Consider the following 27,017-nt stretch of genomic DNA (forward strand, 5'->3'; position numbering starts at 1 on the left):
ATCCAGTAGCACAGGGCATAAATAGCTCAAGCTGAAAGCATAACAAAATACTCTCCTTCTATTATTGCAGAACCAATAAATAAGCATAATGAAAATCATGACACATTATTACATTATTCTGTATTGCTTCTGTTCATTTAAAAAACAGATGAGTGCATTTAAAATAATTTTATGTCAAATGACAGTAAGCTTTGCCATTGAGATGATGCTGAAAGGGATATTTGTAAAGAGCAGAGATGCATGGTCTTACATGGCTTATATCAAGGTTATGACAGAAGTATAAGGGATCTGAGCACTAACTACTTCACACCAAGATGGCTGTAGCCGGTATCCAAAACATGCGCATTATTCACATGTGCTATGTGGTTGCTGATATTATAGAATCAATAAAAACAAATTAAAAAGCTTTAGGAAAAGCTTCCCTGTCAGTTTGCCCTTGGATGGATTATCTTTTTTCCTTTTCCTTGTTGATTTAATATACTAGATTATATTAACAGCACTGGCTTACAAATACGTAATATCTGAATATGATTAATGGAGATATGCTGCCAAAATAATCAGCTTCATACTTAACAAGTTTCCAAGTATTTGGGAAAGCTGTGAAATGGGATTACAAGGTTAAGCTGTGTACATCTGGCTCATCACTATATAAATATTTCAGAAATTTGATCTCATAGGATGAAGAAACACCTGTTTAATCATGACTCTTTTCCAACGTACATGAACTTCAGTAAGCAGAGCAATACACAAATGCTGGCAAGAAATCTTGATCAATTTACATAATGTACTTCCTATATTAGACACACAGTTTTATCATACATCATCCTTCTGAGTAGAGACATAAAAATATTCTAGAAAGATTATGTGATATTATACTTACATTGGCAAAATGAATTGGGAGTGCCCAACATTTTAAAACTTGAGATAACCACCTGAAATATCAAATAGTTTCATTGATTTTGTTTTTCCTTGTATCATGGTATGTGATTTTAGTGTAATTGAACGTTGTGAGTATAAGTCTAAGGTAATATGGATCCCAAAAATAATTAATGAGAGGTAGGAATTTGCATATAAAATAACAATAAAAACTTGAACAGTCCCTCTAGTTAACAGAAATGTTAATGAAGTTGAACATTAGTTGCTTTTAACCAGATCCAAGATTAAATAACTATGTTGACTCTTTGTCAAATATACACTTGCCCATTAAGCCTGCCTTTATTTTTTCAAATTTTGTTCCAACAAATAAATGGGCTTTAAAAATGCACTGAGTATGACTCTTACCTAATTAACTTCAAATGTCCAACTTGAAAATACAGACTTTGAGACTGTTGTCCAAAACGGCAGTTAAAGGTCAATGAGTAAAATTTCCAATTATATTTCCTGGGAGCAGATGGGTGCAATGAAACCTAATGATTGAATTTTAAATGCTTTCATGCACCTTTTATCTGTTTTCCAACATGTTGATTCTACCTTAATGCTGTAACAAGATAATAGGCTTATTACAATTGACAAACTGAAAAGGTGTCTCCACTTTCCAATTATTTCTATTACCTGGGGATATTGAATCACAGCTCCTTTCCTTCCATCACTCCTAGAGCCTATCTATCACCATCCCACACTTTTAACCAAAAAAAAATCCAAACCATAATATCATTAAATAACAGATGTCTCCTTGGCGATTTGATTTCTCTAGTTAAATAATGGGTATTTAACATAAATGTCAAGTTTAAGTTCACGGAGACTCAATGGAAAATTTCAAATAAAAATAATTTTAAGAAATGTGTTGACTAAATTTAACTATAAAGTTTCGTTCCTTATGTGATGAACTGATACATTAGTTTAAGCTGACTTGCATAGTCATAAGTATAGAAAGAAGGTTTACCAAGAGGTTAAAAAAATTAACATTCTATTCTCCAGGAGTAGCAGATGGAGAATTTTATCTCAACTACATCTTATTAGAGCACACTCTTGCCTGAAGAACCACAAGAGGAAATCATGCAGAGAAGTTTATTTTATTGCTTTTATATAAAAGAAAATCAACATTTTACATCTTAAAATATATACTCGAGCCTAAATTAAAGGAAATTGAAGAAGCCTTTTATTTTAGCTAATAAACAAAAGTTTCTTGTCTATTAAATGCATTTTTAAAATGAGAAACATACTACTACTCAACCCAATCCACCCCTGTATATATGCACTATGTAAAGTCAACTATACAGAGCCCAGGCCCAAATGTACATGTGGTTAAATATTAATCTGGTGATAAATGCCACCATGCCTTATCAACATATTTATTTGAATATTTTTTTAAAAGTACACTAGATGTACAAAATACAAAATACAAAAAACGAGCCGGGTAAGGTGGCAGCGCCTGTAGTCCCAGCTACTCCGGAGGCTGAGGCAGGAGAATGGCGTAAACCCGGGAGGCGGAGCTTGCAGTGAGCTGAGATCCGGCCACTGCACACCAGCCCGGGCGAGAGCAAGACTCCGTCTCAAAAAAAAAAAAAAAAAAAAAAAAAAAGTACACTAGATGTAAATATACAGGTATTAAAGTATCCCTGTGATAAGCATATTTTCTTCTGGGATGTCACAGAAAAGAGACCAGAGGCAAGGATAAAAATAATAGAATTAGAACAGATCATCATAAGACATAAATAATACTTTATTTCCTTTTCTTTCACTCAAAATCATGTATTTTGGACAATACTTTTAAAATGTTTAAATGACTTTTCAAAGTCTTTTAAACACATGACATATGTTTTTAGATTATAAGATTTGATATGAAGACTAAAAACTGCTTGCCAACTGGTGTATTTATGAAACGTTCAGATTTTTACCAACATTATTTGGAAGTCGCATTGCCAGTAGATGTCCAAGCTGCATATTTTAAAAGAAAGCATGTATGAACGTATGATAGTTTAAGAAAAATTCACAGAAACAGTAAAATGCAAATAGATTATGGAATATTACAGGCCCAGTTTCTGGTTGATAGTGTCTAAGAGAAAACCTGTTCCTGACACACAGGGTTTCTTGTAGTAACATGTAACCAAGACTTATTTTGCTATCCCCCTCCATCAGGATTGAGTAGCACTGGTTGCTGATGTGCCTTATTTTCAAAAATGCCAAATATTTCAGGGAGAACTAACAGATGGACTTGAACTCTTAATATAATGATTAGACAAATATGGATATAAATTCTGCTTTGAGAACTTCTTATTTGTGGGATAATCTTATATGATATTTAATACTGTTAGTTTAATCTTTCGGAAAAATTCTATCATCTACGAAGGTTGAAAATGAATTCTAAACATTTTAAAATTACATTTCTATGCTTCCTTCTATTTTTCCTTCACTTTTTATTTCAGCTACTCTGACTAATAGGGATAATTTAATTTTTAATATGTTTGAAAACTCATTCTGCCTAAAATCTTTATCCTATAAAACCTCCTTATGGTCTGACATGAATTTTAAAATGTAAAATTCAGACAAACAGTTAACTAACTCTCAGTATAGCTTACAAGTACTAAATAATACAACTTCACATGTACCCCATAAATTTGCACAAATAAAAAAATGAAAAACCAGTAAATCATTTCAATTTTTAGCTTTTATAATTATTTCATGATTTATTCATTGAATTAATAATTATGGATTAAACAGCTCTGAAGGTTGTAGATGTCTTTTTAATAACAATACTGAAATGGACAACATACTGTTTATATGAAGGCTTAGCTTGCATTTACTCAATATTTGCATACAAATTTCATTACCACATACATATGACAGATTCTGAAATTTTGAGAAAAATTTTGTAAGTTGGCTTATTACATACAATCAATAATTTCCAACTATAATTTTATTTTCTGTTTATCACATGGTAGATGATCTGTGCCCAAGTGATTAAATAGTAAAATTACATATAAAAAAAATGAAATGTAATCCCCAAATAACTGTTTATGGTTTAGATATAATATCATTTCACTAAAATTATCATACAGAAAATAAATATTTATACTTTATGGAGCATTTCCATCAATAAAACCAGCTTAAAAATTAATTAATATATAGACTAAATGATCATATTAGTTTCTTAATAACTTCCTGGGGTTGGGTAATCCTTAAAGTCTTAAAAAATAGACCTAATATCAGAAGTGCATCATTCTAATACCATATAAACCAGACCAAGAAGTGGGACAAAAGATAGAAAGACATGCCACAAACAACACAATTTCCTCTTGATATACCATTTATATAAGTGTGTTTGTGTATATATTATATATATCATATATAATTATATATAATTATATGTAATATAAACAAATACTGTGAGAGTTTGATGCTCATAATTGTGAAACTTGATCACCTTTCTCCATGAAGTTGTAATATTATTAATAAAATTATAAACAAATTTTTATAGTAATAATTATAAAAGTGATAACTATAAATTTAAAAAGTATCAAAATATGCCACATTCAAATAAATTATTTACCAGCAGATCAATGTTTTAGCATATTTGTATTAATATCTTAGACTTTGGCCCTAGTCACATCTAGATTTGAATCCACATTACAGCATATATCCGATGGGTGATTGTCGAAAATGACTTAACTGTAGAAGTCTCATTTTCTTCACAAAAAATTCATATTTTTAAAAGTGTGTACTACATATCAGAAACTGCTATATTTTCTCAACTACAGTGACAATCAAGATGGATGTGGCTCCTGGTTTCAAGTATTCTACTATCTAGACTGCTTTGAGAAAAAAATAACTTAATCATACTCATAGAGAATTAAAACCCTGATTCAGAGGTTTAACATTTTACAGACTTAATATCATTCATTGTTTTGTGTGTAGATCAATTAGATCTTTATTAAGAAAAGAGTACACACAACAACTACAAGAAAAAATGAATGGAAATGAGTTGGGTGCTAAATTTCCTGTTATCCATCCAGTATTAATATATTTTTTATTGCACTTTAAAATCCCTAGGCATCAGGTAGCTTTGGGATCACTTCCGTGGCATCTACTGGATTCGATATTATTTTATCACACTTTTCTTATTACCTCCTAGGCTAAGTCCTGCTTTCTCAATGTTGCCAAATGGTCTTATTCCCTTTTACTTCAAACTTAACCAGTCAACCGAGGAGAGTGATAGAAAATATTATCTACTCCTTTCCTGAGACATTACATGTCAACTTTTCACCTAAGGCAAAATTTAATGGCTGATTTGTGGATCTTTATTTCTAGAGATTTACTATGGAAACACTGACATTAAAGGTCATTTAACCAGAGCAAAACAAGTACTCTAATAAGCAGGCAACACCAAACCTAAAAATGCACAAGGAACAGAAAGATCCTGGCAGGAATTAATCTGCCATTTTCACACATCTGCCCAAGGGAGGTATTGTAATTGCAAAAATTTACTCTAAGACTGCTGAGACTCATAGTAATTATGTTTCTTTTTTTTTAATAGAAATAGCCACAGGTGGTAACAAATTGGGTTTTGAGATGGGGAACTGGGCATGCATTCTAACCCAAATTACTATGTAATTGTCTTGATTATAAAAAATCGTGGAAAGTCTATTGCTCAAAATCAGAAGGAAAAAAAAAGTCTCTGTAAATGTATTCTTTGTCTTTTCTAGTTTCTCTCCACTCAGGCATAGTGCTTCATTTGTTGGTATTGGCACATCCGATATCAGAGCCACACCATAGAATAGACTTCTGCCAAGGATCCTTAAAATGTCCTGTGAGTGGGATTTGTTTAATAGGATGGTTCTCTTATTTCCATCCTTATTACAATCTAGGGATAAATAGCAGCTTTCCTAAGAAGGTCAGAACCTGGAAACTTAGTTAATAATTACTACCCGTGCATCTGCCAACACTAAAAAGTGGAAGGTTATGAATATTTTTTCAAGGTATGCATTGATATTAAAATAGTTACTGTTTTTCTGATATATCTGCTTTCAATAATCCTGCATCTTACTCTATACTTTGGTTCATGACACAGTACCAATGTATTGTTTTTTAGAAATGATAAATGCATTCTATGCATATCATGCCAAGTAACAGTCAAAGTATATCTATCAACGTACTTCTTTAAATCAGGAATTTCTGATTTAATCAACCAAGGTTACAATATGAAGCAAGGCATTGGCTTAGTACACACACACACACTAAAATCATTAACACAAGGCCACACAAAGTTTCAAATAGTAATTAAAACAATCAAGTATCTTGCCGTGAAACTACGGGAAGGTAAGTTTGTAAGGAATCTTTAATTCTACCACAATGAAAATGATAATAACGAGGGACTATTGATTTATCTTTTCTGTATGACTTATAACTGCTCTTATTCACATTCTTAAGTCAGTAAAAGGACTTGGGATATAGTATTTTAAAATAGATGCAAAACTGTAAGAGCAAAATAGAAGGCATGAATTCTGGGACTCAAGAAGACACTATTATAATAGAATTCACCAATATTTAGGTGATATTCTGTTTCGTTTTTGTTTTGCTGACAGAACTATGGAAATTGAAGCAGCTATTTTAAACATTGTTTAGGAAGTTTTTATGACGAATAATTTATATAAAATGTATCATTAAGCACTTATTCAAGTTTGAACTGAAAAATATTTTCTTTTAAACTAATTCCCTTTTCCAAAATACTAAAATAACTTTTTTCTTATTATACTTTGCTAAAATTTTAAGCATATTATTTCTCAAACATTCTAATGTCTTAATTTCATTTCATCTACTGATAAAATAAGGACATCAGTAAAAATTTCACACAGTCACATGTGGGTAGCTAATTCTTTTCATGATAATCAAAGGTGAATTGCTTTATAAATTCAGTAATGCATATGCAATTTCTCTGTCACTGTGAAAAAACAGCAAAAATACATCAAGTACTCAGTTAAAATAATCTCAGTATATGCTGTTAAAATATGTTGTGTGAAAAATAAAATGAAATACCTTTATCAAAGGTATTTGTATTGGGGACTATGATTTTTTAAAGAATGTTGTAGGTTAAGGGTGAAAACTACTTTTAGATGTTCAAAACTGATGCAAATGTTCATACTGCAAATTCAAATTTAAGAATTTATATGAGACATGGATAGTCTGAAATTGTATTATAACAATAAGAAAGCTATTTTGACTCCCATAACCATTTCTGCCTACAATAAATACCTGTTACATTTTCATTTGATTAAAGCAAATTATTGGAATTTCAAATATGACCTAATTATCTTATGTATATATTTTGAGTTTTTTTTTTCTGAATTAGAGACCATGAAAATTTTAGGCACACAAAATACCAAATCATTGTTTAGCAATAACTGTTAAGTATTTAGGTGGAAATCCTAGATAATCAAATATAACAATTCATGACTCAGTGCTTAAATTATATTTTTAGATTATTGTCAAAGACAGCTGAATAAAATATATTTAAAGCACCATAGTCATTGCAGAGAAATTGCTTGTTTAGGGAAGTTGTAAGTTAAATCTGTAATTGTAAAGCATAGATGCTATCAAAATAGCATCAGAATCTTTCAGAATATCAAGTCATTGTCTACTTTATGTATCAATATCATTTACAAATATGTAACCAATGTTTTTTTAAAGAGTATATATCTACAGAACAATTATGAATGTATAGTTTTGAAATTTCAAATTGATTTTCATGCTCTAGCTTTCAAACTCTACAAAGGTTGCTTTTAGCTGATAGAGTAAACAAGAAATGCTCCTTTAAATAGTCCCTTTAATGTGTTCCACTAATTAAAAATCAATCAAAAACATTAAGAGTTTAAAAAGTATTAAATATTATTCAGACTGTGTATATTTCAGAACCAAATAGAAGTTTACAAAATTATATTTATCTTTACCTTGGCATTTTTCATACCACTTAAATGTGGTGTATCACTATTGTATTAAATAGAAACATAAAGAAAATAAGATAATACAGATCGTTAAACATTTCAAGATAACTGAAATAAATGAATTTCTAATACCATTAAGTTATTTTAATATATTCCACTCCTCTAATCAGACCAAAGTCTATTTATGTAGATTACTTACATCTAAAGTGTCATTTATCCAACCTGTATTTATCCTTTGATCACAAAGCTTGTTAACTTAAATGGTCTTTTATTGTTATGATTCGTTTTCCCATAATTATGCTGTTTAACTGACTTTTTTTTGAATAAATATATGCAAACGCGCCAATCATATTCAGCACAGTTATGCTAGATGCTCAATGAACTGTAAGAACCATTTCACTACAATAAAACTGCTTGGAATAGATCCAGGGCAAGGCCTACAAATACCGGTAATCAGAATGTCACTAGGACCAGAACAGACAAATAGAAATATGTCATTCATATATATATATATATACACACACACACACACATATATATATATATACACACACACACACACACATATTTTTTTTTTCTCTCAAAGACTGTCTGAAGCCAATTTTATAGTCTATCCCCGGAAGAACTTGGTGCATACAAGCAAAGGATGCCACCTACAGAGCCACAATTTTTCATCTGTATTTTGTTATGGTTTTTTTTTTTGTGTGTGTGTGTGTTTTTTCTTTACCTTAAATATATTGATCTTAGTATTTCTGCAGTAGCAAGGAAGCAGAAGCATGCTTCTGCTTAGTCACAGTAAGGATGTTGATGTCATTAAAGACTTCTTTATTGTAGATAACTTATTTCAGAAGACCAAAGATAGCAATATATCATTGTCAAAGTTAGTGGTGAAAGCTTATGACTAACTGTAAAATACTGTGTGTCATTGAAGAAAATTCTTGTCAAAGCCTCCTTTACTAAAGTAGGTTGACAATAGGTTAGTGTAGGTCTGATGAACTTTAAAAGTGTTTTGTAGGTGGGTGGCAGAAGTCACATTATCTTCAAAATGATAGGCAAAAGGAACTTTATGCTATTCTCTAACTAATATACACTCATTGATTGAAGGAATTCAATACACACAAAAAAATCCTTCCCTAATGGCTTTACTAAAATACAACCTTAAGATAATGCCCTATGGGATTTATTAAACAGAAGTATCACTGAGGGGAATACATTCTAGTGCAATGACTAATACTGTAATTAGCGGGTGCATTTGTAAGAATTTACCCACTATTGAGTGTACGGCAAGACTTCTCCGCATTGGGGAGTTAAGTTTTACTTCCTAACTGGAATGGGCCCAGTTATAGTGGCTTCTACTTTCTCCTGTTGCTGTTTCATCATCAGGCTCACAGCATACATTCTCACATGCTTCCAGCTCTGCTGCCATCTTCTCAAAAGAATCAGGAACTTGCTTGAGAGTTTTATTTCTCTTCGTCTATATAGGCTTCAACCTGTTGCCCGCTGAAGGCCACGTGTTCTTAAGTTCCCCCCTCTAGGGTCACTAGCTCTATTTTATGGAACTTCAAATTGTTTGAAACTTTAAAACAGTAAAATAAAGTTTCAACATATTTTCAAAGAAAAATAAAAGCTTGAGCTGTTCCTCAGAGAAGAAATACTTTTGAACTAAAATGTATAAAATTGGACTACTATTTGTGCTTGAGCAAGTACTTACATACACTATATTGAAAATATGAACATATACATTTATACACATACTTAATGTTACTAAAAATTATTTTTGTATGTTTATAAATATAGCCTAGCCACATTTTCCTGCAATAAATGCATGTGAACCTTTATAGCATCAACTTTATGGAGAAAACATTCTGGAAAATTGGGTGATTTTGTATGTGTTTTGTATGTTGAACAATATAGTCAAAGGTGGTAATGTAAATTTTTTCTTGACTAAAATAGTATATTCAAATAGTTGAGATAACAATTTTAGGGCATACTTTTCTATGCCCATCTTTCCATGATTACACACAGCCTTAAATAACATGAAGATGCCAAGACTAAGGCTTCAATTTTTTTGGCATATACTTACATATGGTAATATTTATTGAAATCATAGAACTCATACAACTCAAGTAAAATTAAAAATTATCTTACTCCCAACATTTTCAAAAGACTGAAGGATTATAATCTCAATACCGGAATGATAAAATATTACATAGTTTGCATTTTGAAAATTTTATTGAAAACCAAAAGTTAATGGAATCAAGAAGTTAATACCTTACAAAGAGTTATATTAGTTAATATTAAAAACAAGACTCTCTGGTTTCTAGCTCATATTGTTAAACTTTATACTTTCTGTGTGTTTTCATTTATTGGGAAATAGAGAAATGCCACATTAAAATTGGAGCTAAAATTTTCATAGATGCATATAAAAATAAAAGTAATATAATAAGAATGATGATAACAACTTTTGAATTTTTAGGGGTTTTAAACTCTTCTCCCCCCCAAAAAAACCTCTAAACAATGAATATCTGATTATATTTTAAGTTAAGTTTATTTACTTTATTTACAATACTTTTAATGCCTGATAAAACAGAAAAAAATATGTAACTATTGTGTACTCTCAAGTATGAATTACTCATTCTACCTTTTCAAAATATTTAAGAAAAAGGATGAGTGAACTAAACAATCCAGAAGGCACACAGTAAGAAAGGGACATTTCTTTCCTACTCAAGATACCAGAATACCTATAAGTAGAGATGTATATATAGTTTATGGAAACTAATGCATATACTAATTAAACAGCTGTCTTAGAATAAAAATCATAGTAAGATAGCTCCAAAATTATAAATGCCAAAATAAATTGTTCACACACTTTGTATTTGTTACTGAAATCATTAATAGGCTAGAGTATGAAATTTTGAAGATCACGATTTTGGGAACTTATCTGAATAAGTCCCCGTAGTGAAGATCTTGTACTAGAGCAAAGTGGGAATAAAGGCATACAGTGGATAACGTTGTTATTAAAGATGGATTCTCCTTTCACCTTTTTATTCTGCAATATTGAGTTTATTGTTTACACTATGATACGTTAGTCCTCTATACTTCAATATCATTTTTATATATTTGGATTGGCTCTAGGTATTTACCATATGCTTAATTCCCTGTTATTGAAAAGGCCATGTACATCTATCAAAAGGATTTTATCTTCCTAGCATAAAGACTTTAAAGTCAACCCAAATGTGAATCATTTGAAATTGATTTGTAAAACACTGGTAAGAATGTATTCCTTTTCAAAATTTATTTCAGTAGATCTTATTCTGCTGGCTCAATATATTTCCTTCTATGGGAGCGTATTAAAATGACTTGTAGTAGTGCTACAAAAATTGTGAAAACACAGATGTTCAAACAAAACTGGGAAGTCGCCCATCAGTGACAAGTCCCCAGACTCCTCCTCTCTTTCCAACAAGGCCTTCGTTGAAAACACCTGTTGAGAAGTCACCCTGAGACTTAGCACTTAATTCTTGATAAATCACGATAAGCAGTTATTCTTGAGAACTAGTAATCTCTTTACTTGACTTTAGATTTCATATTAACACATAAAATAACTCACATGAAAATTGCTCCTATAAAAAGTCCCCTTATAAATTTATGTAACAGTCTATTTGCCTTATGTACTACAAAACCTGTGCTCCTATTCTTCAAAATCAGTTTTATACGTTTAAAAATAATGAAATATTTAATTATGACTGTGTTTTATTATGATTCACACTATTGTGGTTATTTAGTTGCTAATCTATTGTTTAAACACTTTATACTTTAATTTTTCTGAGGAACTTGAAAAACACCTGAAATCAAATCTCTTCTCACAAATACCACTGTTTCTGTATCAGCTTATATGAATGCTTAGCATCCATACTCAGTAAAAGTACTCCTACGCCCAAGGAGAACCTACAGGCATTAACCTTAACATTTTAGGCCCTTTGACCCACACAAAATGCTTTGATACTTAAATCTTAACTTTAGCTATAATGTGAGCCTCATAAATCATAAAGTTTCTAAATTTCATATCACCACACTGTACCAGTGTATCTCAACACAATTATGAAATTATTTTCATTCCATCAATAGAATGCATTATACTTCCAAAAAGAACACAGATGCTATAAAACGAAGATGAACCAGACCTAGTTGCGGTTAGGCCAAGTGCACTCTGTGCATTAAAATTCTACCTTCAGAAATACACATGAGATTAATAGTGTGTTTCCTTAGGAAGCTGTATTACATACACACACTAATAAAAGCACCTGAAACAAGATTATGGGATACCTAAATGCTTTAATTTAAGCATGTCACTTTAGCACAGTGTGTTTGTGACACTCCAGTTAAAAAAAAAAAAAAAAAGACAGTTCCTGTAGTTAATTTACTCTGCTCTCCATAATTAATACTGAGATAAACCTGATATATTTGAAAGAGAATTAACATATTAAGAACTTACAAAGCATCCTTTAGAGGATTACAAAAATTGAATAGAAAAAAAAATCGTTTAAACAATGCATGTTGAGGATATTCCTAGGGCAGAAGCAATATGGGAAAATGAGCTACTGTGAAAACATTTCAGAGACTTAAAACAAAAACATAGTTTGTTTCTTTATGGCATGAATTAAGAATCTAGAAGAAAGGCAATGTATAAAAAAAAAAAGTTTTTCTTTTGCATTCTGTGTGTGTGTGCCCACGTGTGTATTTGCTTTGACCTGAGATTTACTGTCAATGAGAGGAATCATTGTCCTATTCCTCCTTAAGCAATGACCAACTTCAAGAACACCATGGTGCAATATACTACAGGTATCAGTATCTCTCAAAACCACTGGATATTTCAATCCAAGATTGCTCCTCACTAGTCTAACCAAGGGATCAGGCTTGTTGAAAATTCTGTACCACCTTCATTTTTACTGGAAACTAAATGAAAATTCAACTCACAGTACTTTAAATGGAAGACTAAGCATTAACCCTCTGTGACATCTTTGTAATTGCCAGTGGTAAAATTGTAATTGAAAAGTATTTAACATATGTGTATTTATAAAATGACTGTAGCAAATCTGTAAATATGTGTTTTAACATCTCCTTCTAAATACACATTGACTGTCATAAATACCAGTTTTACACAGTCACAGAAAGACTTTCATAGAAACTACATTTTTTTAAGTGGATACTTTCTTTTTCAGTTTTATATAGACCTTAAAAAATTATGATTACTGATGTACAGTAAACACCATTAGAAATAAGATTAAATACTAAAATTGATATTTTAATATTTAATAGTGTCAAGTGTGAGATTGTTTTACAAGGACATTATACTATTACAGAAAAATATATTTTGCTAAGTATTAGTATTTGGTATACCTATTATGTTAGAAAGAATAAGATTATGAAATTTTACTTCTCCATTTTAAGAATAAAAACATTATTGAGTCAAGTGTCATCAAAAGTTATTTGCTTTTCAAAGCATAAAATTATGAACAAATTATTTTCACTTGCCCCAAACTAATCTTCCTCTCGAGGTGTCACTTTCAGTTAAGCTCAATTTGAAATTCCACATACTGCTCATCCAGAGTAATTTGTTGCAACATACAATTACAATAAGCAAGAATTAATTTTTTCTGTGACACAACTCAATAGTGGGTGAAAGAAACAAGACAATGACTAGACATAGTATAGTCACCTGCTGCTGTTAGAATCTATGTCCAGGCTGGGTCAGTCATTTAGTTTTATAATATTATCAATAACTTTGAATCATACTATCTTATATATATATATATATATTAAATATCACTTAGATATATAAAATACACACTATGCAAACTAAATGCACCCTGGATTCATTTTGGCACATCAAGTGCCTTCAGTGTAACTTTGCCTCCTTTTTACAGTAGCACAAAATGAGCCTCTGGTCCTCTGCTATGTTCCTTTCATTCCTCAGTGACTCCAAGAAACAGATCACGAAAACCACAGGACAAAACAAATACAAACTTTTCATAGATAGTTACTAGTCATTATGTAGAGTCTGCATGTTTTCAAACTTTTCAAAGTGCTTCAGAGTATAACTCACATTTCAAAAGCTTAAGCTGTATTAATGCATTATGCTGGAGTTTTTAGCATAAAGGAATGATGAAGAGTGAGATTCATATTCTTTAAAGTACCTTTAAAATATGAAACTGACTTTTTAAGGGGTGAAAAGTTAGTTCAAATTGAATGAACTCTGAAATTCTGACTGGTTGTTATTCTGTACTTAAAGAAGTTAACTTCTTAATATTTGGGTATAAGTTTCTTTCATTTTTGGCATCATTTACAAAAACAGAATTAAAATATTTTCAAGATAATTAAAACTTTTTTTCTGCTCTAGGAATTCTTTTTTATGAAAAGAAATATAAACCAACAAATATAAATAAGTAAAATAATCTATTATTATTGAACATTGCTAACATTTTGAAACCTATAAAAATAAATGTTAAAATGAAACAGGAGTAAGACATTTACATTTTGTAGAGTTTAGACTCTTTACCTGGGAGGGGTTATGTGTAGAATGTGATAGATACACAGTGTCAAAAGTGTAAACCGTTTTCATTTGATTTTTTTTCCCCCTCTCACTACTGCTGGTAGAGTGGCTTGCCCTGTTCCAAAGGTTTCAGGACAGCTCCAAAAAAATAAAGTTAACTCCCAGTTATGCTAAAAGTCTCCTACCTGAATTATGGACATCCGAGTGGCAGGGGTCTCGCTTGCATTATTCCCTTGTCCGGTGAAGCTGGTGTGGCAGCCCGCGTGCCCCTGAGGGACAGTCAGGTTGTTGGAGGCCGGTTTGAGATACATCACCTCCGACCGGGGCGAGCTGAGGGGCAGGCGGGTCTGGTAGTCGAAGTACATGGGGGAGGTGGCCAGGGAGGGGCTGCTCACCACGTTCATGACGTTCATGGCGTTCCTCTCCTCCACTTCACTCTGCACCAGCATAATATCATTTTTGTTGATCTTCTTCTTCTTGCCCTTGCCCCCGCCCAGCTGCGGGTGGCTGTACTCCGCGATGCGGCAGTTGTAAGTGCGGATCTCCTTGTTCTCGCGCTTGCACTTGACGGCGATGGTGATCATGGCCGCTAGGAGGATAATGGAGATAGTGCTCAGAGTCACGATGAGCGGCAGCGACATGTCCCAGTGGTGCTGCTCGCCATTCACCCGTGGCACCCCCTCGGGAAGGGATCCGCTCACCGAGCGGATGATGAGCTTGGCCACTGCAGACAGGGTGGGCTTGCCGTGGTCGGTCACCTTCACCACCAGCTCCACCACGGGCGTCACGTCCTCCCAGAAGGGGTGCAGCGTGCGGATCTCGCCGCTGGACGGGTCAATCTCAAACAGGTGGTCGTCGTTGCCGTCCACGATCTCGTAGGTGAGGCGCCCGCTCTCGCCGAAGTCGCTGTCTAGGGCGCGCACGGTGCTCACTAGATAGCCCAGGCCAGCGTTGCGCGGCACCTGCAGCTCCGCGGTGTCGTTCTGCAGTGTGGGGAGCACGATCACTGGCGCGTTGTCATTTACGTCTAGCACTGTCACCCTCACCGTGGCGTTGCTCTCCAAGTGCGCGGGGGCCCCGGAGTCCTTAGCAAGCACCTTGAACTCAAAAGCCTTGGTCTGCTCGAAGTTAAAGGAGCGCAGGGCGTAGATGGCCCCGTTCGTGGGATTCACAGACACATAGGTGTAGATAGACACGTCGCCGATGTGCGAGGGCAGGATAGAGTAGGATACGGTGCCGTTCTGGCCCAGATCGGGGTCCTGGGCGAGCACAGAGCCCAGGTACTCTCCTGGGATGTTGTTCTCATGCACCTGAAGCACGTAGAGCCCTTTGGTGAACCGAGGCGGGTTGTCGTTCTCGTCTAGAATCTTGACCGAGAACGACTTGGTGGAGTTGAGGGGAGGAGAGCCCCCGTCCCGCGCCACGATGGTCACGTTGTACTCGTCTTGTGTCTCGCGGTCCAGCGGGCGGTCAGTCACCACAGTGTAGAAGTTGTCGTAGTTCTCCTCGAGCTTGAAGGGGACAGAACCCCCGGGCCCTCCCAGGCCCCCGCCGCCGCCCGTCCCTCCTCCGCCCAGGACACGACACTGCAGCTGCCCGTTCTTGCCGGAGTCCCGGTCAGTGACCCGCACCAGGGCGATGACGGTGCCGGGAGGGGCGGCCTCACTCAGCGCCCCCTGGCGCACGGAGACGAAACCGATGGACGGCGCGTTGTCGTTGCGGTCGATGAGCTTGACCGTGACTTTGCAGTGGGCTGGGATAGGGTTAGGCCCCAGGTCTCGGGCCTGCACGTCAATCTCCAGCATCCCGTTTTCCTCATAGTCCAGGTTGCCCTTCACACGGATTAGGCCGGTCTTGGGGTCGATGGAGAAGAGCTCCCGCACGCGGTCGGGCACGTAGCTGCTGAAAGAGTAGAGCACTTCGCCATTTGGACCCTCATCCGCGTCAGTGGCGTTCAGATCGATGACCACGGTGCCCAGCGGGGCGTTCTCGGGCAGTTCCACCAAGTAGGATGGCGCCTCGAAGACCGGGCTGTTGTCGTTGGAGTCAATCACCTTCACGTTAATCTGTATGGTGGCTGAACGTGGAGGCTCGCCACCGTCCAGGGCAGTCAGCACGAGCGTATGGTGATTCTGTTGCTCCCGGTCCAGAGCCTTCTGGATGACCAGCTCTGGGAACTTGGTGCCGTCGCCGCGGGACTTAACGTCCAGTCCAAAGAGGCCGTGGTCATCGCGTGTAAGCAGGTAGGTGCGGAGCCCATTTTCCCCGGCATCAGGGTCATGTGCGCTGGTGAGGGGGAAGCGGGTGCCTGGAGCAGCGTTCTCCGAGATGTCCATTTCGATCTGGTCCGAGGAGAAGGAGGGCGCGTTGTCGTTGATGTCCTGGATCTCTACCTTGATCATGCAGATCTCCTTGTCGTTAGCGAACACCTCGAGGGACAGCTGGCACTTGGCATTGTGGCGGCACAGGGACTCGCGGTCGATGCGCTGCTTGGTGTAGAGGAGCCCGCTGTCTGCGTCCACGTCCAGCAGGTGCGGTGCCGAGTTCTCCAGCACCCGGTAGCTACCCGACTTGCTGCGCCCTCCGCCGCCGCGCTCTGCCGGCGGAAGCCCAGACTGCAGTCGAGCATCCCTGCCGATGTTCCCGATCACCGTGCCGGCCCCTTGCTCCTCTGGCACGGAGTAGTTGAGGTTCTTGAGAGTGAGGGCAGGGGCCCATAGAAGAAAGCAGCAACAGATGGAAAGGTACATCCCAGACCTGTAAGGTGGGGGCAGGAGCAGCCGGACTGGAGGGGCCAGCGAGGCAGTGCGCGCCAGCCTGGGGCCCTGGCGCAGCGCGCGCGAGCGACGCGAGCCACAAGTCTATCGGTCCTTTTTTCCCTCTGCACCCGAGCTGCGGCACCCGGTGGTCTCTCCTTATTCCTCTCAAGTTCCCTGAACCTGTTGATCTACAGCATCCGCACTGGGTGAGAAGCTGCGGTGCAGCAGAGCTGCAGGAGCTTGGAGCAAGGCGGCGGCTTCCTGAGGCTGGGGGCGAGCCAGGGGTTTCGTCTCTCCCGCCTGGACTTCGGGAGGCTCAAACTTGAGCGATGAGGCAGGCGATAAGAAGGAAATCTCGTCTGGGAGAGATGATAATGAGCTAAAGAATCAGTAGGTTTTCCTCGCTCCCGCTAGGGTGCTGCAAATCTACTCCCGCCCGGAGCCTCCGGAATACTCTTCACATCGAGTGGGGGTGGGAGTAGGGAGGTGTGTCTCTAGGCAGATCCGAAAGTGAAATTCTTACTTGCTGCTCGCTTCCCTTGATGAAATTGATGGGGATGAAGAGCAACGAAGACAGAGTCACAGATATATTTTGAAGCTTCCCCAGCGCACCGTGGAATGTCTGCTTGCTGCGCGGGCTGGTCTGTTTTCAGGCAGTGTTTTGCTGCATTTAGAGATCTAATCTTGCATTGCTGGCTGAGGCAGCGGCGGCGGCGGACTGCATCTCCCAGCCAAGCGTAATTTTTTTTTTTCCTCTCTCTCCTTTCCGAGCAGCCAAAGGGAGGGGAGGAAATGCAGCGTAAAGAACTAGTGTCCCGATTTGTAGTTTCCTCTCCCCACCAGGCTCCTCCCTCTCTTCCTCGGAAAAGGCTCTCCCCCGAAATCAAGAAAGCCACAGCTTGATCAGCAATTACTGTGTGTGTCTATTGGGAGGGGGGAAATAGAGAGATAAATCTTCGCCTCTGTTCGTAGAACACACTCTGATTTCTCTACGCCAAGCCAGTAGCCTCCGCTACCATCCCATCCTCTCCCCGCGAGCAAGGACTTCTCTCCAAGCAGTTTAATTCCAGTTTGCTTTTCTTCCCAGGCGAAGGGAAATCAACAGGCAACTCATGGTTGGACGTGCAGATTCAAAGGGGGAGGGGGGAGGCCGAATAAAAAGGAAAGGGGAGCCTCCCTCCCAGTCCTCGCACACACACTCTCCCTGTCTCTCGCTAGAAGGGAAACAGTCTCTGCATTCACAGGGCTGGGCTGTCAAGTGCCTCTCTTTTCTTTCTATTCAGCATCTCCTTCCAATAGCCCTGCCTCCCAGTCCTCTTCATCTAGAAAAGAAAACCTTGGCGAGGAATAAAAGTGATGAATATTTGAAGCAAATAAAGTAAGGTTTTTTTTCCCCTTTCAATTTTCTCTTATAGTAGGAGGAGTGGGCTGGATGAAAGCAACACATCAAGGTTTGGCGTGATGCATTCTGCAGTCTCGCTCTCAGTCTTTCAGGGCGACTCAGGGAGGGCAGGGGGTGCAGAGCTGCGGCCGCGGCGGTCCAGCCAGGGGCGCCTACCCCGGGGAGCTCCCTCCGAGGGGATGTTAGACACAGGTCTGTCTGTACATTATTTCGGGTTCTGGAGGCGCCTCGACATACGGGAATGACACATCCAGAAATGCAGGTGTTCCGATCTGCCGGATGAGTCAGAAGCAGCGGAACGAATCGTATTCACTCTCGACTCATGGTCCTCCCTTCACAGACATTAGTTGCAGCTTCTTCTAACGCTTTTTCTGACTCAGTCTATAGAAAGAAAAACCAGATTCATGTTTTCGGGGAAAAGAAAATGCAAGAGAAAGGGATGGAGGGAGGAAGGTGAAGCTGAATCTAGCAGCACTTTTACTCTACCTCTTTCTGCCGGAGTCCAAGGTTCTGGAAAACAAGGCGTCTGCTTTGCTAGGTGTATTGGTTTATTTATTTTGTTTATTTTTTTAAACCTTTCCTCTTGGTTAGGCGAGAGGCACCCCGAAATTTTTTAGAGTCTTGGAAAAGGAAAAACAAAATCGGGTTTCCAGTAATTGTTCCCAGCTTAGCCTCGCATCATAGTTCAAGATTTTCCTCTAAATTTTCTCTATTCACAAAAGTCCAACATCGGTGTGTCTAGTTAATTATGCAGTCTGTTGTGGAGGGTTTTTTTTTTTTTTTTTTAATTCCTCCTTTTCTGTCACGGGTGGTCTCTTTCAGTCTGGTGTCTGTCGGGATCACCCCACAGTCTGAGAAAGATGTGCAGATTTCAAAGCAAATAAATCCATCTCCGCAAGCACAGCAGCGGATGAAAGGAAAGGTGAAAATTCAATTCAACAGTTGGAGTAGCGTCTCCCCAGCCGCCGTCCGCTGCTGCCGCATCCGCCAGGTTTGTGATTCCTGCTCTCTCCCCAGCGTCTCTTGCTGACTGACTCTATTCACCTCACGCCGCCGCTTAAACATTGATACTGATTCCCTGCCAGCCAATCCGAGCGAGGAGCAAGGCCCTGCCTTCTAGGCCCGCGTCCAATGGGAGGCGGAGAAGAGGATGGCGGGGGCGGGGCCAGGAGCCCCAGCTCTTAGGAGTCATTGATTAGATCAGTTAGATGGGGAACCAGTCCGGCTGGCGGAGCCCAGCGCTCCGCCGAGGCGGACGCGTCCCAGGATTCGCCGCCAGGTCTCCAGCTCCTTTAACTACCGGGAGTAGCTCTTCCACCGCCTTCCTTCGGAAAAGAGAATTTATAAAAAAAAGTTTAACAGCGATTTAGTTTTTTTGTGGTTCTACATACACGTGATCGGGAATCGCAGCATGCTCGCAGAATAAGGTAGCTGCGGTCTGCCTAATGGGTTTCTCTACACACATTTGCACACACGCACGCACACACGCCCTCGCCGCACATACGCCCATGCCAAGGGAAGCGCAGCATTGACTCCGCGTGGACCCATGTGAATGAGGTGCGGAGGCGTGTAAGTGGGTGTGTGTGAGCGCGTTTCCACGGGCTGAGATGTGTATTTCTGTGAGTGTGTGTGAATTCGAGGGCGCTCGTGAGCCCGTTTCTGCCCGCGCTGGTACGAACATGCCGCGAGCAACAGCAATCAATATGTAACTTCCTTCATCCTCTGAGAAAAATCAGCTGTCCCCAGGCACCCATGCAAGGAAAGTCACTTAATTATGAAAGTGTTTCAGAAGAAAAGCAGACGCCCATTGAAAGAAAAGCTATGTCTCTTAAGAGGAATAGGGCCTCTCCTTTAAGGAGAAAGGCTCACTGTCAATACAAGCTTTGTAAACTCCAATCTGGCTGAATACTACTTAAGGTTCTACCCTTTTTGGTCATTCTTCCCAACCGTCTCAGCCCAGGTTCAAGGTAAAGTGGATATCCATCCCCCTACCCCCGACACACACACACACACACACACACACACACACTAGTTGTGGTGTTTTGTTCACCTCCATTCTTGTTATTAAAGTGTCACATTGCAATTTGATTGTTTCTCCTTAAGATCAAATAGCCATTGATAACCGCATTTGCCAAAGCTCCATGAAAACAAAAGTATAAAACATGAAGGCCAATCATTAGGATAGCTAAGATTCCTGTTTTGTAAACCATAACACACATATATATACACACACATCACACCACCACCACACACAATATACACAAACACACATACACATACCGACTTCTGATTCATCTATTTATTCTCCAACTTCATTTACTAATCTCACAGACAGTTTCTTCCCTAACTATTATCATAAACATCTGCAACTGGAGCCTGATTTGCTCGTGATCCAGCCGTTCTGAGAAAGAGTTAAGAACAAAAAAGAAAATTGAAGTATTGAAATAGAAAAGGTGACTGTTTTGATTGCTAGAGTATTGATCGCAATTCATAAATACTGAAGTTAAGTTGCCATTTATAAATTGTGAATGACTAACATACAAGTATGTAACATGAATCATTCAGCCTTCAAAGGAAATCAAATCCAAACCAATTACAAGAAAGTTCTGAAGATTGTTGTTGGGATAATTACTTAAAGATTCAGGTAGAAGAGCTATTTATTTCCTGGAGTAGTCAATGAGATAACCTGTAGCCTGAATTTGCAGTCTGATCTGTATCCAAAATTCGTCACTCCCTTAAGAGACTTCAACAGTTTAAAATTTCAAAGAGAAGCTATTTACAGCCAGACTTCTAAATCCTAGAGTGTCTTTGTATTTTCTAAACAGGTAGTTTGTCACGCATATAGTACTGTTTGTTGAATGGTAGAGCTAGAGCTTTGTAGAGATCTAGATTGTTTTCCTGAGTGAGTACTTAACCATGCTGCCTTGGGAAATTCCAGTTTTATGTCTCTTTGGGGTTAATACCTCTGTCCCAAGACACGTATTTTGCAAGCTGAAAATCAGAGGCTTTAAGGCTTTAAAAACAGCAGTTAACTTAAATAAAGAATAGTGACTGCACATTCATTTATTAATCATTAATTTTTAAATACAGCAAATCTATGTCTTTTTTGCATTACACACTAATTCAAAGAAAGTAATAAGATATCCTTGAGGTTCGTTTGCCACAAAGCAAAAACAAGAGAATGGGAAAAATTCCAAAGAAAGGGTATTACGATTTATCAATTAGCCTTAATGAGATGTGCTGGCAGGCAACCGAGAGTTATTAGAAATACGGTGTCTAAGAGACCCAGTGATATGAAAATACAACCTCATAAATTTGCTTATGACCCCTCCAGAGTAACTATGTCACATCGCCCCTTCGTGTATATAAAAAGAATTATCATGCTTTAGGTGAATACCACAAGGTATCTGACAGAAATGTATCACGTATTTATGTTGTATTTAACCTGTATAATTCAATTTTATTGCTGAATACTGACGTGTACCCAAAGCATTTAAGTTTCTTCCTTATGTCCCATACCTAGTTTGTGGTCAAAGGGCGGAAAATTGACTGATATCTCATTTCCAATGGTTTGGCTTTCCTTTAACTACAATAATCACTCTTAATTTTTAACCATCTCTTAAGAATTGTATTTTTCCCCCAAATAGTTTTTTTGTTTACAATATAGTTATTGAGGAATGTATTTTTCACTGCGTTTAAAGTATTAAACTTAATTTTAAAAAGAGAGATAGTATAAATACTGCTAGATCGTTCAGAAATATTTTTTAACCCCATAGAAGGCTATAGACATAGAACCCCAAACTGAGGAACCTAGAAGATTGTATGTTGTGTATAAATAACTAAAGGTACCTGCAGTCTCACATTTCTCAAGAAGAGACTGATTGATAGTTGTTATTTATAATTACAAATGATAGTCTTAACCTTAAACAGATATTATATCTTTTAATACACACACATTAAACACCTGAAGATCTGTGAGTTAGTCAAGCTATGTATGTGTGCATACTCATTGAGAAAAGTATTTGGAAAGATATATATATATATATATCGTGTCTAATTAATAAAATATGCTAATCTAGGTGAGTTTTAAAGGTAAATTGATTGTTATGTTGAAATAGCTTCAAAAAGACAACTATTAAAACATTTTTATAGACTGATAAAAATGATTAGTACTGCTATAGTATTCCAATAATTGAATTAATAACACTATTATTAAAGAATAATGTTAAAATACAATTTATGGACTTTTATGTAATATAACTTATTTAATTTTGCCTCAGAAAGACTCCTTAAGATATATATTTATTAGTCATAGTTGTAGTTATGAGAGTTTATGCATGTAGTCATAATAGCATCAGTTTTAACATTCTTCAGTCACTTTTCCTACTTGCTGTATTCTTGATTTCAGTAAAATACATTTCTTAAGAGATATTTTTGATGCTGATGTTTTCAATGCAGTCATTGTTTATATGAATAAAAAGCCATTCTCGCCACAATTATTTTCTCTTTCTGTATCGTTTTTACCATCATTTCACTGCCTGGTTTCATATATTTTTATTCATTAATGGAAAATTTTCAAAAGTAAATTTAATAGCTAAACTGTTTTAGATATAATATGTATCAAATATTTCCATGTCACATTTAAATTATCAAATTAATGATAGAAGTTCCTTCATAGCTAGTTCCCCTAGCTGCTCTTCTCTTTTAGAAATATATGTCGTTCACCTCTAATACACAGCCATCAACCATTTTATAACTTTTTTTGTTTTGTTTTGTTTTTTGAGATGGAGTTTCACTCTGTCACCCAGGCTGGAGCACAGTGGGGAGATCTCAGCTCACTGCAATCTCTGCCTCTCAGATTCAAGAGATTCTTCTGCCTTAGCCTCCCGAGTAGGCTGGGATGACAGGCATGTGCCACCATGCCTGGCTAATTTTGTATTTTTAGTAGAGATGCGGTTTCTCCTTGTTGGTCAGACTGATCTCGGACTCCTGACCTGAGGTGATCTGCCTGCCTCGGCCTCCCAAAGTGCTGAGATTACAGGCGCAAGCCATCACGCCTGGCCTATTTTCTGACTTTTTAATAAAAGGTTTACCTTTTAACAAATGAGAAATCCACACTACTAACAGGACAATTGCTAAAACGTATCTTTCTCCTTGATGATAAATGTGGACTGTATAAAAGCAATGTGATTTAACAAGAATTTTTAAAATTCTGGAAAAAAATAATAATTTGTTTATAATTTTTTAAAATTATAATTATTATTTATTTTTAAACTTTTTGAAAACTCAATCTTGCCTACAGAACAGCACAATAAGAAAAAGTATAAAATATTTCTATGAACAGAGGGCATTTTAAATTTAATATGGAACTTTTTCTGTTTTTATTACAATTGTGAAATGTTATTAGAAAAAATATTTAGATCAGGAAATATATTTTAATTTTCTTCAACATTATGTCTATGTTATAATATGTAATTATATGATGAGATTTATGTACCTATTAATATGTGTTTTCCTTGCTAGTATAGGAAGTGTGTTGCTGATGAACACTCAAAGTCACTTTGTAGGATTAACCCTACAAAGACAGGGAAGTTACATAGCATGAGATTAATTTGTAATTCCTGCAATAAATGACCTAAATTTACAACTTGTATTTATGTACTTTATGTATAATTTTAAGTTTGTAAGTCCGAAGTAAATATAAATTAGTAACCAATGACTCTTGAATAGAGACACATATTTCAGGGCATATATTTTAAAGTACTGAGACATATTTAAAATTATTTTAAGACTTTTATATTTAAGTTTTAAAATTGAATGTCATTTAGTAAGGTCAAAATAAATTGTGTATGTATAGATAGACTTGACCCTTATAAGAATTAACCAAAAAACATGTTACACTCTATCTGATGTATTAGCTAGTACATATTAAGAAGGGGGGTTAGATTACATTGTTCAAGATGTAATTCAGAGAAAAACTGTCTTGAGCTTCATGAGTTTCAAGTGGCATATTTCTATTCTCTCCTGATTTGTCAGCCAGAAGTAAGATCAATTCACTACACAACGTCAATGCTCCTGCCCCATAAGAAGTTACATGCTAGCTCCCCCTTGTGGTCGCTTTGACAATAGAGAGCGAGATTCAGGCATTAGGGAAATTTACTTCTTAGGAAAATTAGGTTTGTTTAATCCTTGTATACTACTTTTAAAAAAACAAATGAAAAGCTTATGAATTAAATAGTTAATTTATAGATATAACTTGTGGATTGTTAAAATAAAGTGGTTAAAGCTGGAAACAAAGATGATTTCATGCGTGATGCAGCAATCCCGTTATTTCTTAGAGTTAAGCATGTTAGGACAATTCTAAAGCTGGAGACCAGCCCTTGGAGGGAACCCGGAAAATTTGATTCAGTAGGTGGCACTCTTTCCTCAGAGTCAGTTTAGCAACAATGACCTAAAATGATGTTTCAAAAAGCTGTGTCACAGGAGGTCCTGCCTTTCAGGTGAGGCAAAAACCAAAAGCTTATAATAACTTATGGATATAAGAAGCCATATGTTTCTTTCCATAATTCTGAGGTATTTAAACAGCCTATTGTATAGCTCTTGCCCAGAGATCAATGAGAAGAATATAGAAGTACGCTGAGCTCTTCAGAAAGCAAATAAGTGCTCTACAAATCCCTGCATTTTAATTATCATCATAATCATTAACCCTCCCAAGTTTCAGCGACAAGGTCTTACTTGGATAATTACGTTCTGCTTATGTAAATTCCTCTTTTCAGCGAGCTAAGCATATTACTTTCTCTTATCTTGTAAAATTCGGAGCATTTCAGTAGAAAACCAAGCGCTGTTAAACAGCTATTGTCTGTCACCCTCAAAACAGCACACTCTTGTTTTAGGTAAAGCACCTTTGTTTCGTTTTTTTCCCCCAAAAATATTCATAAACAAATATACATCTGATAAAATAATTTCTGTTCTTACTTGAATGAAGTTTTTGAAATGATATTAGATATTAAATAAAAGGAACCACTGGAATGAAACTTCTTGAAAATTACCATGACTGAATTGATTTTTGGAGCTACTGAAATGTAATCTATCTGTATACTCAGATTTTTAAAGAGTATCTGTAGCTTTCTGAGTCAGTGTCACTTTTTTTCCCAGTGATAAGAGAAAAGATAAGAAGAATATGTCAGAAAAAGGCCATAATCATTTACAAATCGACAATACTAAAACAGAAATAGAATGATTTATATAATATTTTAATTAAACATTGAAAGACTTAAGTAGAACTTCTGTAGTAAATAAATGAGACATCTTAATTTCTTACCAGAAATGCTTATTGCAATATATGTTTGATATGTGATAACCATAAATGTAGTATTAGAAAAAAGGAATTTAGATTCTCAAGTGCTTATTTCAATATTGGCCATCTTTTCTCAGAAAAATACAGATCAAATTCGGAAACATATTGGTTATAATAATTATGTGAGTCAGGTTGATCCATTTTACCTTCCAAATCATATACTCAGGGAATAAGACTCAAAGAAAGTCATAAAAACAGATTAGTTTAAAATTTATTGTACTGTTCAGCTATTTACACAAATATAAATTAACAATATTCTGAAAGTATATCAATAAGGAATACTGCTAATTAAACTCCTTTGTTACAAAGATCCATTCAAGAATATGCTGAATGCTACAAAACCTCTTTCCAATAAATTTGATGGTGATCTACAAATTCAATTTACACAAATATTTTCATGAACACTTGGAATTGTATATAGTTGACTAGCATACTCAGTGTTTACAAACACTGAAGTAGCTCAGTTTCAAAAATTTTCAGGAATTAGCTTTAATCTACTAATGTTAAAATTTTAAGAAAAGTGAGATGAATTTGTGTAATACATTTCACAATATGATCATATTTTAATAATTGAAAAATCTATTTATAAAAATAGCTTCCTGAGCTTATGACCAGAAACTTTATTTACAATTGGAAGCTTGTAACTATTGTGATTCAAATGCATCTCACAACCAGGAGAGAATGAAAAGATTGTCTAGGGTGCGGTCTTTTCACTTTACTATTCAGGCTTAGCAGCAACAAATCCATTGAGATGTAGAGATCTTTCTCATTCTGACTGGTGAAAGATGGATGTTATAAGTCTGTCTAGTTAGAGGTAAAGGGCACTACTGATGTGCACAGGCAAGAGCAGTAAGAGAAAGGCATGAAAATGGTGAAGATTTAAAAGTTTATTTTATGGCTCAGTCTTTTCAACAAATATAAATTAACAATATTCTAAAAGTGGTAACTAGATTTTTAAGTCATTCACCCTTCCAAGAATCTGCTGAATGCATTTGAATTCCAAATACATTTCCAATATATTTGCATATAAAAACATTACATTTAAAATATTATATACTTTTTTTTTTTTTTT

At 36.6% G+C, this 27,017-nt stretch overlaps 1 protein-coding gene across 3 annotated transcripts in view; it reads right to left on the reverse strand.

Moving 5' to 3' along the window:
- The window catches only part of PCDH17 (protocadherin 17), a 95,634-nt gene extending 77,080 nt beyond the window's left edge, over positions 1-18,554 (reverse strand). For 2 of the 3 annotated variants that reach the window (XM_026447091.1, XM_023226112.2), the window contains exon 1: positions 14,613-18,554. In XM_026447091.1, the coding sequence (XP_026302876.1) occupies positions 14,613-17,177 (2,565 nt within the window). In that variant the 5' untranslated portion in view covers positions 17,178-18,554. The remainder of the gene's footprint in view (positions 1-14,612) is intronic. The other variant, XM_023226111.3, reaches the window with a different exon arrangement.
- Positions 18,555-27,017: the final 8,463 nt, after the last annotated feature.

This window comes from Piliocolobus tephrosceles, chromosome X (genome assembly GCF_002776525.5).
Source record: "Piliocolobus tephrosceles isolate RC106 chromosome X, ASM277652v3, whole genome shotgun sequence".
In the NCBI taxonomy this organism is placed as follows: domain Eukaryota; kingdom Metazoa; phylum Chordata; class Mammalia; order Primates; family Cercopithecidae; genus Piliocolobus; species Piliocolobus tephrosceles.